The sequence below is a fragment of the Zingiber officinale genome, chromosome 9A (assembly GCF_018446385.1).
Source record: "Zingiber officinale cultivar Zhangliang chromosome 9A, Zo_v1.1, whole genome shotgun sequence".
Classification (NCBI taxonomy): Eukaryota; Viridiplantae; Streptophyta; class Magnoliopsida; order Zingiberales; family Zingiberaceae; genus Zingiber; species Zingiber officinale.
Genome location: NC_056002.1, coordinates 86,647,009 through 86,664,082, shown reverse-complemented (window position 1 = coordinate 86,664,082; position 17,074 = coordinate 86,647,009). Strand labels below are relative to the sequence as shown.

At 38.7% G+C, this 17,074-nt stretch overlaps 1 protein-coding gene across 1 annotated transcript; it reads right to left on the bottom strand.

Annotated features, from left to right (window-relative positions):
• Positions 1-10,720: 10,720 nt before the first annotated feature.
• Positions 10,721-11,509, bottom strand: LOC122019307 (zinc finger protein GIS3-like). The gene has a single exon (XM_042576788.1). The coding sequence runs from the start codon at positions 11,507-11,509 to the stop codon at positions 10,907-10,909; it is 603 nt and encodes a 200-aa protein (XP_042432722.1). The 3' UTR covers positions 10,721-10,906.
• Positions 11,510-17,074: the final 5,565 nt, after the last annotated feature.

Sequence of the window (17,074 nt, the reverse complement as noted above, 5' to 3'; positions counted from 1 at the left end):
CCTTCTATCCTAGACATCTAGATTGATCAATATGAGGCATAGACCGTGTCATCCTCTAATCAATCTAAATCTTGAACTCCAAGTAGACTCACTCGATCAAATGAGCTCAACATCTCATGTTGACTCATTTGGGCATGGTCATGCACTTAGTGGTCTCACTCTATCAAGAATACCGATGTTGCTCCCGTCATATGGGAGAGATAGATTCCATCTACATCACTCACATCCCTCTGCATAATTCGTTATATATCCAGTAATCGCCTTTATAGTCCACATAGTTACGGGTGACGTTTGACGAAACCAAAGTACATAACTCCTTATGTAGGGATCCATGGTGACTTCAGGTCTAAGGACTAATAGTCATACTAATAGCCACATGAGAAAGTATATGACACTCATATAATGATCCATGATACTTTCTCATGGCGGGTCATTCAGTATACATTCTCCAATGTATACCCATGTGTCAGGTTGATATCTCTATATCCATGACTTGTGAGATCAAGTCATCGAGCTGACCTACATGCTAGTCTTATTGCATTAACATTGTCCCTGAATGTTAATACTCGACTAGGAATGATTTAGAGTAGTGTTCCCTATATCATCTCACTATCGATTCAACTAATCGATTGATATAGGTATGAACCTTCTACTCAAGGACGCTATTATACTTAGTCTATTTGGCACTAATACAAATAAGTATAATAACCAAACAAATGCCTTTATTAATATACAAGAATATGATACAATGAGTCCATACAATCATCAAATAATTGGCTCTAGGGCTCTAACTAACACTTAGTCCATCGACCTAGGGGCACTTAGGAGCCCATCCCTAACGAGGCCCGTTTCTTAGTCCATCGACCCCGGGGCGCTTATGGAGCCCACCCTTGGTACAAGCCATACATAAAGTAAAGTAGCATGTCATACATATCATAGTTCTTATCATTTCATGCGTAACATATTTCTTAACATATCATAAAACATGGATATTTGGGCACACAGCACATGCATGGATCATAAGCATACATAATGAACATGTCATTTATCACATCATAAGGCATGTATATTTGGGCACACAGCACATGCATGGATCATAAACGTACATAATGGACATGTCATTTATCATATCATAAAGCATGCATAATTGGGCACATAGCACATGCATGGGTCATAAGCATACATAATGAACATATCACTCATCATAGAAAGACATAATCATACATGGAATCATTTAAATAGCATCTCTTAATTCATAGCATAGCATGTGAGGCACATCTAGGTCACTAAACCTCTTATGGCCGAAAGTCAAGAGTAGGGACATGAACTCTAGACAACATACAAACATAAGAATCTCATGCTAACTTCACATCCTATCATAAGAAAGATCATAAACATGTTAACCTAAATTTTTAAGCCCTCCTAGGTTTCTAATTCTTTCATGGCCAAAACCTTCATGAAGAGCAATCAAGTTCTAAACAACATGTAAACATGAAAACCCTAACTTATATCACATCATATTTCATAAGGAACAACTTGAGCATGTTTAATTTGGGTTCTAAGTTCCATAAGCTTCTATCCTTATCATGGCCGAACCCTAGCAAGCCTTATTCTAGGTAACATGTAGCATGAAGGTGTTGAACCTTAAGCCAATATCCTACACCTTTCATGAGGAACATCATAAGCACATTTGGTTCAAGTTCCAAACTTCCTAAACCCATTAACCCAAGGTGGTCGAAACATATTAAGCATGGAAACTAGATTTCTAGTGGCATAAGAGCATGGAAAACACAACTACATTTCATAGCATTTATCACAAGAAACATCACGAGCATATCTAAGTTGGGTTCTAAATTTCCCTAGGCCTTTAGACCAATAGTGGCCGAAACATGTGAGCATGAAAACTAGGTTTCTAGGGCATAAGAGCATGGAAACCACAACTACATTTCATAGCATTTATCACAAGAAACATCATGAGCATATCCAAGTTGGGTTCTAAGTTTCCCTAGGCCTTTAAACCAATGGTGGCCGAAACATGTGAGCATGAAAACTAGGTTTCTAGTGGCACAAGAGTATAGAAACCACAAACACATTTCATAGCATTTATTACAAGAAACATTATGAGTAAACTTAGTTTAAAATCTAAGCATCCTAGCCCTAAAGCTTAGTGTGGCCGAAAGTTACATGTAACTAAATTTCTATATAACAAGCAACCCTAAGAACATCAAACTAGTTTCATATCATTTCATCAAGAAGGTCATGAGCATCTTAGCCTTGGTTTAAACTTTCCTAGGCCTCAAATCACAACATGGCCGAATCTTCATAAGCATAAAATAGACTTTCAAACCAACATACAATCAAGGCATAACATTTTAGCTTCATATCTTGTCTTAGGAAAAATCATAGCATGCTTAGTTTTAGGTTTAAAGCTCTCCTAGGCCTTTAGTTCTTCCATGGCCGAAAATTCATGAGCATAAGAAAATGGAGTTTCAATCAACATACAAGTAAGAGAAAAAGTTAACAACACCATTTTCATAGGGTACATAACACAAGAACAAGGGAGCATGTTTAGTTTGAGTCTTTAGCTTACCTAGTCCTCTTGTTCATGCTTGGCCGAGAGTCTAAGGTTCATGGATCTAAGTTCTAATTAATCATTCTAGCATAGAAACATTAGATTAACCTCGTACATAAGATACATGTCACAAGAAGAATAATAAGCATTCTAGTTTAAAATTTCTTAGACTCTTCCTTTTGTCTTGGCCGAAATTTCCATAAGCAACCCTAGTTTTTTTTTAGCAATCTATCTTCATGGAAAACCATATGAGCTATTGTACCACAGGTGAGGGGAAGCTTACCTAGTGTTCACTTGTTAATCCTTAAGGAAATGGCACCCTTGGTGGAGAGGAAGAATAGAGCTTCTTCTTTTAGCACTCCTTTTGATTTCTCTTGCTTGGAAGGGTACACCTTGAAGGCTCCTTCTTGTATCTTAGTTTTCTCTTAGGAAGAAGATCTAAACTCGGCTTGTGGTGATGAGGGAGAAGAGCTCTAGTTTCGGCAATGGTGAGGAAGAAGAAAGAAAATGAAATCCTTTTCTTTCTTTCCTTTTTATGCTAAGTGGGTGGAAGAAACAAATATGAATTTTGCTTCCCTTTCTCCTTAATTCATGTATATACTTTTCTAATGAGAATATGTCCTCATTCATCTCCCTTAACTCTTCTCATCCTCACTCTCTTAATCCCCACGAAAATAGAGAAAAGAAAAAAAAATAGAAAAGACAACTTGTCTTTTGCTTACTCCTTTTCTTTACCAAGAGGTAAACAAGGGGAAGAAAACTACTTGATTTTCTCTTGTTCCCTCACTTAATTATATCTTCATTTTTAACTACAATTCCCATCATTTTCCATTCATATGTTATTCATTATCCTAGTGGTTATCATACATAATTTTATTTCTATCCTTTGTGAGAGGTTCAAGGTTCAAACCTTCACCTCTTTTTTTTTATTTCTCTTATTTCTTTTTCTTTTGATTCTTCTTACTCTTATCCTCTAAAGCAAATAACACCCATATACTTATCTTATAGTTTTGTGGGTGTTACACACACTAAGAACAAGTTGATATGGAGATAGGTTCATGTGATGAATCATTAGATTAAGTGTAATCCGAATTTGACTTATTGAGTTAGACTCAAAGGGATCCAATTGTTGGATTGAGTTCAATTGCATGGGAATCAATGGGTTAGACTCATTGGGTGAACTTGAGTCACAAAGAAAGTTGAATGGTCAAAATTCAACCATTAGATTGAATGGTTGATTTTGAGCCATTGGATTAGAAGATGAAAGGGTGGAGACTCTTGGTATATCATGAGATGGTTATATAAATCATTTTGGAAGTGATTTTCATAAGATGTGAATGAAAAAGACCCTTGGCATTCTTCTTCTTCCTCCTTCCTCATCTTGGCTGAACACACCCCTTTAGGTTGCTAGCACAACCTTGTGTGTTCTTCTCCATCTTATTGAGTTTGTGAGACAAACGAAGACAAGGCTTATTCATGTGGATACCATAGAGGCGCAGACATTTGAACACGCTGAGATCTGGATCTAGAGAAAAAAGTTGCTGTCGGGATTGTGAAGGGCACGCAACAAAGGTATAATCCTATCATGTAACTTAGCATAGATTAGTTTTCAGAAATTGTTTCTTCCCTTCGCATGGATCTTCTGGAGGAAATAAGTTTTTTCTACTGCGCGTTTGCGTGTTTATCAACCTATTACCTTACACAAAAGTCCTCATTCACTCGGACTCCCAGTTGGCCATCCAGCAGCTGGCGGGGGCATTCAAGATTAGAAACCCTCGACTCAAGTTATATGCAAAAGCCTTTGAGAAGCTAAAGATAAATTTTAAAAAAGTCACTGTCCAGAAGATTCCCCGATTGGACAATTAAGCAGCAGATGAACTGGCTAAGTTAGTGATGTGCGTAGATTTTATATACTTTTATGCATGTTTTAACACACATTTACATACTTTGAGCATGCTTGATCTATGCATTTTTGTACTTCCAGTTTTCCTTTTAGCATATTTACTCTTTTTGTTCGGAGATCTTCTTTTGTACATTTTCTGTACACAGGAGTCGAATTTGGTGAAGATTCTGCATTCTTGGACAAAACTTATGAGCAAAGCAAGCGAGAAGGCACCTGGCCGTGTACCAGACACGACCCTGCATTGGTAGGGAGCTCTGGCCGTGTGGAGTTCGGAGGCCGTGTGGCAGCAACAGCAAAGGAACTTGGCATGGCCGTGTGAACATCACATGACCGTGCCAAGTCTTAAAGCAAATCAGAGTTCAATCCTTTCATGGCCGTGTGGATCTACATGGCCGTGTAAGGTTTCTAAAGACCAAGAAGGCCCTGGCCGTGTGCACCACACGACCATGCAGGGTTCCCAGCGCTTAAAAGTGTTCTGGCCATGTGCACCACACGGTCATGCCAGGTTTCCAGAAGCTGGGGCAGTCCAGGCCGTGTGGATCTACACGGCCGTGCTTGGAGGTTTTGATGGAAGTTGTCCACGACCGTGTACACCACACGACCGTGTATAGATGGAAGAGAGGGGAAAGATTCTGGCCATGTGAACCTCACACGGCCATGCCTCGGGGCCGTGTGGCGCCCGCAAACCCCCCTCTATTTAAAGTTTCTTTGAAGATTTGAAAGGGGATCTTCTCCCCTTTGGGAGAAAGCAAGATTTGGTGGATTCCTCCTATTCTTGGGAGGATCATTGGGCGATCTAAAGGGAGATCTTGGCGAATTCGACTTCGGGATTGAGGATTGGATCTGAAGATGGAGCTATATTGTAGATAAGTTTTCTTTCTCTCCTCTTCTTGGATTGGGATGGAAGAAATGCTTGTAATCTTCCTATATTTGGTTTTCTTTCTTCGTTTTATGGAGTAGATCTTTGTGTTCTAGGATGGAGGGAGTATTTGTGAGATAAATTGATGTAAACTCTTGTGGATTTGTCATTTCTTTGCTTCAATGATGTTGCCTAGTTTGTATCGATTGGATCTTGAATGATTAATTGTGATTAGGGTTTAATTCTCATTCTTGATTGATTGTTTAGATATCTTATAGACTCTGTAGAGATTAACTCTCACTCGATTTTCCGAGGGATCCACGTGATAGGTGCAAGCCCGTGTAAGGACGTTTGAGGGATAACCTTGAAGGGGAAATGAGAATATTCAAGAGCGTAGGATAGATTTTATGATTCATCCGTGTATCTTTATGGGTTAAGAAGCTATAAACTTCTATGTTGGTATCCAAGGGAAGCATAGTAATAGGTGCAATCCTGTGTAAGGACAACGTAGGTTCATATCTAATTGATCACATTTAGGTACATGTTTCAGTCCTAAGCCGGCTATCTATTGCAAGAGAGAACCGACAATCTTCTACAAATATTAGACAATTGAGAAATAAGAATTGGTAAATCATATACATTCAAGAGATCTTACAAAGAAACCAAAACTCCTAGAACCTCCCTTTATCATAACTCAAACCCCAAACTCTTGTTTGTTAATCTTTCATTTTAGATTTATTTTTATCCTAGCATTTGAAATCAATTGATTAGTTGTTTAGCTAATTCGCTTTGAGATATTTCTAGTGCTTATTTCAGTCCCTGTGGATACGATAATCTTTTATATTACTTGCGACATTTCCGTACACTTGCGGAGCGTGACAGTTAGCTAGTTCATTATCACTGGTTGTGATCAGTTAGCCGATCGAACAGGTTTCTTTGGTTGCGCATATTGATCAGATGGTGGGAGTTATCTTTCCGAGCAACTAGAGAACACTGTTAATTGAATTTCTCCAATCGGGGAGTACATCGGTCGACTAGGAAGCGGTGCGTCTATTGAAAATGAGGGTCCTACGATTCACATTGGTCAGAGATCAGCTATACAAAAGAGCCTTCTCAAGGCCTTTGCTCAAGTGTATTGGACTAGAGGACGCGACGTACATTTTGTAAGAAGTACACCAGGCTCCTACGGAAGCCATTCAGGCAGTTGATCGCTAGCTTGAAAGATTCTCCTGGCCAGATACTTCTGGCCAATTCTCCAAGAGGATGCCGCTCGGACGGCAGCCACATGCATTTCCTGCTAAAAGTATCACAATATTTCGGCCCAGCTGATCGAAGAAATGAAGTCATCCATCGTATTTTGCCTGTTTGACCAATGAGGCATGGGCATCGTGGGGCCATTGCCCATGGCAACCAGTCAGCGGAGGTTCCTGCACATCGTTGTGGACTACATTTCAATATGGGTGGAGGCTGAGCCCCTGGCAAAGATAAGTGAGGAGATGGTCATCAAGTTCATCTGGTAGAACATCCTCTGTCGGTTCGGCATCCCCCGCTAGCTCATCTCGGATAATGGGAGGTAGTTCGTAGGTCAGAAGCTCAGGGAGTGGTGCGAGGGCTATGACATCTAGCAGACTTTTACCTCAGTTGCCTACCCCAGAGCAACAGTCAGGCAGAAGTCACAAACTGAGAGATCCTCAGAGACTTACGAACTCGGCTCAACCACGCAGGAGGTAGCTGGGTCGACGAGCTCTCAAGTGTCTTGTGGGCACTTCGCACGACTCCAAAGGAGCCGACCGACGTAACACTGTTCCAACTGGTGTAAGGAGGAGAATCGGTGGTTCCTGTAGAGATTGGAATAGAATCCGACCGAGTGTGACTCTACGACAAATGAAGTGGTGAGCAAAGGCTAATGGAGCTCGACTTGGTGGATGAAATGCGGGATAAAGCGGTCGTTCGACTAATGGCTTACCGACAGCAAATGAGGTGAAACTACAATAGGAGGGTGATCCCAAGGTCCTTCCAGGTCGATGATCTAGTGTGAAAGAAAATTTAGCCGATCGGTGACATCACCAAACTTGAAGCTCCATGGGTGGGACCTTATAAAGTCGTACAGAAACTTTGCTCGGGGACCTTACAAAGATGAAAACGGGATATGACTCGAGTGGTCATGGAGTGTGAATCATCTTCAATCCTATAGGCCTAGGTGAGAGGTGCGTGAGCAAATATAAATGTACTTGTGTATATGCCTTCTAGATGCAGGATCGACATGAATAAAATCCAAAGTTTTCCAGACACTTGGCCTGACCAGGCCAAGTTAACGATCGAGCGATGACCTTAAACTCTCGTCATCATCAATGATCAAGCGGCGACCTTAAACCCCTGTCTTCTTCAACGGTTGAGCGGCGACCACAAACCCATGTCGTCATCAATGGTTGAGCGACAACCTTAAACTCTTATCATTATCAATGGTCGAGCGGCGACCTTAAACCCCTATCATCATCAACGGTCGAGCGGTGACCTTAAACCTCTGTCTTCGTCAACGGTCGAGTAGCGACTTTAAGCCCCTATCATCGTCAACGGTCGAGCAGTGACCTTAAACCCCTGTCTTTGTCAACGGTCGAGCGACGACCTTAAACCCATGTCTTCGTCAACAGTAGAGCGGCGACCTTAAACCCCTATCTTCATCAGTGGTCGAGCGACGACCTTAAACCCCTGTCTTCGTCAGTGGTCGAGCGATGACCTTAAACTCCTATCGTCATCAGCGGTCGAGGTGCGACCTTAAACACCTGTCTTTGTCAACAGTCGAGTAGCGACCTTAAGCGCTTGTTTTTGTCATCAGTTGAGCAGCGATCTTAATCCCCTGTCTTTGTCAACGGTCGAGTGACGACCTTAAACTCCTATCGTCATCAGTGGTCAAGCGGCATCAATGGTCGAGCGGCGACATTACACCCATGTTAAACGGTCAAGCGACGACCATGAAAACAAAATGGATCGATCGGCTAAGTAGATAAGTCGTTACAGGTTGGAAGAATCACGAAGCCACGAGTTTACGCAATGCTTGAAAAATGAGTTAAAAAACTAAAATACTCGAAGAAAATAAAGCTTAGCTGGACAGACAAGCATTCATTGAAACTAAAGACCCTCCGATCATCCATTTGCCATGGTCAGACAGAGATTGAGCACCGTGGTTGATGTGCCGATTAGATATTAGAGACCGAGCATTCCGATTGAACGTAAAAAATCGCCAAGGACCAGTTGTCCACCCAGTCGGACATGTAGCCTCCTTTGATTAGACTTGAGGGGGAGGCTTATGATGCGATGATAAGGGAGAACCACCTGTCACGGGTCAATTGACACGGTGTCAGTCAAAGTCAAGGCGATTAATGTCGGACTTACAGTTATCCTGGTCAGTAAAAGAGTGGCTGAGCAGACATCACCCGGCCGATTGGGGCATCATGGGTTGGTCGGCAGGGAAACGAGCCGCTCGGACTGCCCGTCCAACGCAATGGATGACATTACACTGGAGGAGACAATGAAGCAAAAGAGAACACATCGTCTATCATTAAATATAAGGAAGCCAAGATAAAAAAATACTATATTTATCATCAATGCATGGAAGTTAAGATAAAAAAGTCTTCCTCTTACAATTAATATCATTTAATAAGGGCAGATAAACGATCATAGAAAAAGGTATAAAAAGATACGCCAGATATGAGAAAGGCAAGATTTTCTATTTTCGGGATTACTCATTCTCTTCATGATTTTGACTTGAGCGTCGGAAGGCCAACGCTAGGGACTTCTTCCCTAATTTTGGTTTTGTTTTGCAGGATCTAGGTCTTCATCTCGTCAGTGGTCATCCCATTCCTGTCTTTCCAATTTTCTTCATTCAGACAGCTTCAGATATATATATTTATATATAAAAAATTGATATATTTAAAGAAAATTTTAAGAAGATATTTAAGGATAGACATGTAAAATAATGAGACATAAAAAAAATTGAAACTATGGTTTATGTATCTATTTTTAAATATTTCTTAAAATGTTTTAGTGCATATGATTATATATATATATATATATACTATAGAAATGCTATGGCGGTGAGCTAGCAGCGGAACGTAGTAGTCGGAGTTATATATATATATATATATATATATATATATATATAGAGAGAGAGAGAGAGAGAGAGAGAGAGAGAGAGAGAGAGATTTGATATGTTGAACGACATTTTATGCGCGATCGTAAGCGAAATCCGACGCGGCCAAAATATAATTTTTTTAATCTCTCTCTCATCTGCATGCAACAACTTTTCTCTCTTTCTTTTTAAATTAAAATGATATTTTATCTTCTCTCTTTTTATTACATGCAAAAAAATTTATGGTAGTAATGATACAATGTTGTAGCAGCTACTATGCAGTAGCTGCTACAACTTATAGCAGTTATTTATGTAATAGTTGCTACAACAGTGATGATACAATGTTGTAGCAGCTACTATGCAGTAGCTATTACAACTTGTAGCAATTACTATGCAATAGCTACTACATCGGTGCAGTATCTGCTACAACGATGTAGTAGCTGCTACAAAGGTGTAGAAGCTATTACAACGGTGCAGAAGTTGCTACAACGGTACAATAACTACTACAACGGTGCAGAAGTTGCTACAACGGTGTAGTAGCTGCTACAACGGTGCAGAAGCTACGGTGCAGTAGCTGCTACAACGGTGCAGTAGTTGCTACAACGGTGCAGAAGCTGCTGCAACGGTGCAGAAGCTGCTGCAACGGTACAGAAGCTACTACAACGGTGTAGAAACTGCTACAACGGTGCAGTTGCTGCTATAACGGTGCAGTAGCTGCTACAACGGTGCAGTAGCTGCTATAATGGTGCAGAAGCTACTACAACGGTGCAGTAGCTGATACAACGGTGCAGTAACTATTACAACATAGTAATTATATAATAACATTGCTACACGTTATAGTATCTACTATTCAGAAGCTGCTACAACGTGTAGCAGTTATTGTGTAATAGTTGCTATAACATTGTAGCAGCTACATTACCTTTAAAAATTAGCAGCACAGTGATTGTTGCATGCAATCAGATGAGAGAGAGATTAAAAAATTTTATAGTTGCATGCAGATGAGAGAGAAAAATTGTTATATGCAGATGAGAGAGATTAAAAAAAATTGAATTTTGGCCGCGTCAGATAGCCCACGTCGGATTTCACTCACGGTCGCGCACAAAGTATCGCTTAGCTTATCATATATATATATATATATATATATATATATATATATATGCTTTTAATTTCTCCATTTTAATTTTGTTGTTTGTTTAATTTGTGATGAGCACCATCCTCCTCCACACTGGTTTATTCTCAGGTTTTGAGTAATTTAAACTGGTGAATTGTTGTGGAATGGTCACAAACCGAAATTAAATGTGAAAAGAATGATGATAAAGGACGGATATTAAGAAATTTACAGGGTCTGTAGTGCACCTAATTAAAGGCGTCGTGGTCATCGCTGATCTTGCGCTGTTCATCGTTATAGTTTAAGAAAAAGAGGCATTTTTTCCATGCTGCGAGTCAGGATCCAGCGGGAGCCAGGCTGAGTTGGAGATCCAACTCCAGCGCCTCCTCCGTTCTCGCTGTCTTACTCTGGCTGGAGACGGTGAACCTGGCGAAGGAGGTCTCTTCGTGGCCGTAGCTGGCGGCGGAGTAGTTGTACGCGGGCGTAACCGCTGGGAACCGGGTAGAGCTACTGGAGGAGGGAAACACGCAACCGTTGAAGGGCGGCGCCGGTGGCGCTGCGGACGCGTCTCGGGAGAAGTAGACCCACCCAGATGTTGGGGAGGCCGGCGGATTGTCCGGGAAGAGGTGAGGCGGCGGGGCGAAGGCCGACACGATGGGATTTCTATGAAACAGAATACCGCCGCCTCTGCTGCCGTGGAGGTGCTGGTAGTGCTGCATCTGGGCGGCGCGCTTCAGCTTCTGCCGCTCCTTCTTGTGCGCGTTCTGGTGGCCGCCCAGCGCCTGCGAGTTGGCGAACTCGCGGCAGCAGTACTGGCACTCGTACTTCCTCCCCTCCCCGCCGCGGGGCTCCGTCGTCGTCGTTGTCGACGACGAGTCAGACCCCGGCCCAGCCTCTTCCTCCTTGGACACCACGTCGATCCCAAACAGCTTCGGCATGCTCTCTGCTATTCCAGCTAGCACTAGAAAGTAATAATCAAGCAAGAGAAGCAGAAAGGAAGAAGAAGAAGAGATTGTGCCGATGGATATGTTCTTCACATTGCTCCATATTTATCCACGAATAGGATCGTTCAAAGGTATAGCGTGCTTAGATTATACAAGGTTGAAAGTAAAGGTCTTATTATATTTGGCCTCCATCCCCTCTAGGGTTTATAATATTACGTAGCGATGAAAAACAATTAAAAGGATGGGATTGAAGACAACTCCATCGGTGGCATAAAGAATTATAGTTGCAGACATCCCAAGAGAGAGGGGTAGGGAGGGTGACTGCATGATGCAGACCCAACAGGAAGACCTTAGATTGCGCTTGTCTTGGCCCTTGTTTTCAAGGACCATCTAGCTCTAATTATTCTTCTTCTTCCATGCATGCTGCTGCTCCCCCTATTCCTCCTCTACTGTACTATGCATAAACTAATGAGCAGGTTTGCTGCACATAGGTGGATGATTCAGAATAAACAAGTGACACTACACTGGCCCATTCATATGTGTGAGTGGGTGTCACTCGGTATAAGTTTCTGTGTTATAGGTACTATGGTGCCCTTTTAATATAAGAGCCGTGATATATTCTTAGGCAACCGGAAGCACAGGCATCCATCCGGCAATTAAACCTTTTTTTTAATCTAATAAATTCAAAAGCTAATTATATCTAAAATATTTATCGCATTTGAATTTTAAACTTTAGTCTTTTCATTATCGGGGCATATGGCATTTAAACCTTGTGCGAGAAGCAGGAAATAGCAAGCCCCATGTTGGATTCCAGCATGTGCGAGCAGATTACAAGCACAATGCACATGTGCTCCAGTATGTTTAGGAGGTCACTTGCACCTTTGTTGCAAGAAAGAGGACTGTTAGTTAATATCCATTGTCCATGGGTGACTTAGATTAATTACTTGTGATATGATTCAGAAGAAAATTATAAAAAGGAGAGAAATTTGTAGTTCTGAAACAGCTGCGGTGGAATTCCGTTGCACATATTTTCAACTTTTTCTAGCTTTTCATTTTCTGCATCCAATTTTTTATTTTATTTTATTTTTTGATATATGCAATGAAATTCAGGTTGTAAGCATAGCAACAGGCAGCTGCAAAGTAGTTTATAATTAATTAGGAGAATTATTGTGAAGAGAGGATAGCTGTCAGGCACTGATAGCAGCTGAAAGATTCTCCACTGTAGATGCATCTCTAAAGACGCCATCAATGCTAAGCTAGGCACTAAGACTGCCACTTCTCAACTAAATGAGCCTATTACACATGTTTTAAGGGATTGATTTTGTAGCTAAACTAGATGGGATCACCTTTGCCTCCCCTATCATGAATAAAATGATTGGTTCCATAGGAATAATAAAAGGAGTAAAGTTTAAATTTCAAATGGGATAAATATACTAGAAGTTAACTTTTGAGTATGCATAGATTGTGCGAACCAGAGAAGATCAAAGTCATATTGTGCTTCGGGGTAAATTTCAATGGATTTTGCTTTATTCTACATCTTTATATAAGGTGGTTTAGCTGATCTCTTTGAAATGAAATAAGTCATGTTATGCTACTATGAGATTCTCCTAGTCTTAGCATAGCAAATCTGATTATATTATATACAAAATTATCCGGACACACAACTTGCCATTGCTTGTGAGTATAATTAGGGTTCTTGAAAGTTTTTTTTTCACTCCTTGGATTGTATTCATCCAAACTTAAAGAAGCTTACTTAATTAGTACATCCTTTCTATTCCTCAGGGAGTTTATGCTTTCTATTTTTTTTATTTGGCGAAAAATATGTGGGACAACATGCCTAAAGAGATCTTGTTTCTCTTGCTTCATAGGACATTCTTAACAATTCTGTGTTGGATCTATAACCTTACGATCTCTATCTTATTGATGATTTGAGACTTAAAGTAATATTTACCAAGACCACTTTTGGTGTAACCACCTAATTAATAAATTGGCATGAACATCCATTGGCTTATTACTTCGGTTAACCATTTGCGAGTGCATCTATTCGTCAAGCTTGGGACGTGGCTCATGTACTACCCTAATAGTTTTGTTTCATCCAAATTAGAGCCGTGTTATAAGATCTGAAAGATGTATAACACTATCTTTAAGAAGATATTATTAAGATTGATTGCATAAAGTTGAGATAGATCAAAAAATTGAGATAGGCTTGAACACATGAAGTAGAAATTATGAAAGAAAGAAATAGAAGAAATACAAGGGTAGATGAGATCTTGGGACAAAAGAAGAAATTACTACATCTATGTAGTGAGTTGCACCACATTGCAGAACTTGATATTGAGTGGATTATTGTCTTGGAGATTAAGATTATCAAGTTCTTTGGAAAAGTATTTTACAGCTAACAAGCTAGAGAACTTTGGGAAAGCAAAGTCGGAGAGTATTAGTGTCGTTAAGATTGCTAGAATAGGTGATGTTGAAATATAGACTATAAAAATAATCTAAATCTAGCTTTAGCTAAAAATCATTAAACAAAGAGTATTTCTCCATTAATTAAACAGTGGTAATTAGTGACATAGGAGCTAAGCAGATTATCACTAGCAGTAGCAAGGGAAATAAATTATGTTGCGCACTTAAGAAATCACATCCAAAGTTTCTGAATAGTTTAATTCAATTGAAGAAGGTTCACCTAACTTGTGGTAGAAGAAGTCAGTTCATGCATAGAGAACAAGACTAATTAATCCTTTAGTAGATTAGCCAAGAGTAAAGGCTGAACCTATGTAATCATCAATTCCTTACAAAGCAGCAAAATGTATACTTCAAGTTTGAGCCCAGAGGAGGAACATAAGTTAAGAGTTGGAAATATTTGGGTGTATTGAGTTTGTTTGAGGTGAAATCTTTTAAGTGGAAAACAATTCTTTGTTCAACTAGTAGATGGCACATTGATAAGCATTTAAGTATATATTTCATGAAACACACAAGTCAAATCTTTGATTTCCTTTAGTATTTTTATGCCAAGGTTAAGACGATGAGGGTGTTGGATCTTTCCTTTTCCTTAAAATTAGTAATAATCACTACCCAAAAAAAATATTTTGTGATGAATTAAAAAAAATCCATAAAAATAATTTGCGATAAACTTTGTGACGAAAAATTTTCATCGTGAATAAGTCATTACTAAATTCTGTGATGAAAAAGTGTATATTCATCGCCAATTCTACAACAAATATTATTTTCATCGGCAAATTCATTACAATTTTACAACGAAAATAAAATTCATCGTATAATTCACCAAACGTAAATTTGGGATGAAAATTGATTTTTATCCTAGATTTGGCAACAAATTCCGTTTTCGTCACAGATCTACAATGAAAATGGATTCATCGTCAAATCTGCGATAAATTTTTTTGTCACAAATTTCGTTTCTAATTTGTGTCAAATTTCATATTTGTCCATAATTTTACAATTTTGGGATGAAAAATTTTTCATCACAAAATTTGTCATAAAACGTAAACTTTTTTAACATAACCTCTTCATTTCTGCATTCATAACATAGTTACAAACAAACACAACATAATTTCAAATCAAACAATACACATAACAACACCAAATAACATCATAAAATATCCAATTAACCAAGTTCAACAACAAAATACCATATCACAACATAACCAATACATCCGATTCAATAAGATCCAAACCAAGTTCTACAAATCTCATAAGCAAATTCACAAAATATCCATACAGTTTCAACACAAGTGAAATATACAAAAGGAGATCATCTTATTCTTTAGCGATAGACACTTCTACTTCCATTCTTCCTCTTCTTTTTTCCCTACATCAGAAAAAAAAAACAAAAAAAAAAGTATTATTTTTTTAAAAAGAAAATCCTATAAACTAACATAAAACATAATACGTAAAGACATACTTTCCCACCACCTTCCTTGGCCTCACCAACCCTATTCAAAATAAATTAATAGTATTAATCAAAAATATAAAAATGAAGAATTTACAATCAAATAACAAATGGTAAAAAATACTAATTCTAAGACAAGTAGCATTCATACATAATAACATCTTGAAGAATCATTGCCACCATCATCGCCATCATAATCATCACTATTATCACCAAAACTGAGATAAATATGACTTGAAGCAGAACCTAACTAAAGATGTCGCATTATGAGGTTTTGTTATCAGCGCATTTCTCTCATTTCCTCATCCCTTTGCAATATAATTCCCTTCAAATTGCTAATATCTTCAGCCAAATTAATTATTTATCCTCTTACTGCTAGTGGAGTGAAAAAAGATATACCATCAACTCTATAGGCTGAAAGAAGTCATTCCCAATATCCTTCCCTTTTTGGTCCCCTACTTTCCTCCAACCATAAACTTAAATTATTATCAACAGATGACTTAGATCCATCAGCATTATCACTAGCTTGCGAACTTCTCTGTGCTAGCTCTAGCTCATTATATTTTTCCTGTTTTGTCATGAGAAAAATTAAAATAAAATTATAATAATAATATTTTATAAATGCATATACATAACTAATAGAAACTAAGTTATAAATGAAGATTAAAAATTAATTCAAATCTAAATATTTTTAGCTCTATCCCCACTTCAAGTCTTGTCTTTTTTTTTTTGAAATGTGTTAGTGAAAGTTTCTATTAATAATGGATCCTTTCCCATTTTCTTAGTCTAAAAAATTACTATTAGAAATAATAAAATATTCTGAAATAGATTAAAAAAATAATGGAAGAGTTAAAAAATTCTCAATCTATGTGTATCATCATCGATATTGATAGTCTTCCATAATGTTGTAGACGAGTCTCTAGAATTAAAAACTTAATTTGTTCTATTCTGTTGACTCCTTTATTTGCTCTCCTTAGTTGCCCAAAAATTAGAGATTCTAGTCCAATTTTCATCAGTGATGCAGGGTGACTTTTTTCTCCTAGTTTTTGCATGATTAAGTACTTACCGGATGTGATCACCATTTTTTTTCTTTAAAATTATTTTTATTTCCATCTCTTCATTTGGGTCACAATTGAATGTTCACTAGAATGGAAAAAAAATAATTGATTATATATTCACTTTAATTTCATATATAAACTGAAGGGGATATACCTTAAACTCATTCCACCAGAGCTCTTTTGTGGGTGCTGGAGTGTTGGTATATGTTATTGAAACCCCTCCCTAATGGTTATTCACAATTCTATTAATATCATGAATAACCCATATAGAATTTGCAAATCTACCATAAAGTTAAAAATAAATAATGTTAAATAATTAAGATAGTTGGAAAAAATAAAATATTAACATAGTACTTACGAATCTCCGAGCAAGACTATAGACTCTTGATTGTTAAGGTCTTGCATGTATTCGCCAAACAAAATGTGATGGTACTGCTTGAATTGGCGTAGAGAGATGTGATGGTCCTGGCTGTACTGGCGAAGGTGAATTTGATAGTCGTACAGGCTGATCAGGGATAGGCGTAGGTGCACTGCTAGGTGATGCATGACCAAGAGTACTTTATCTATGTCTACCCCGTCTAAAGATGTTCTGAA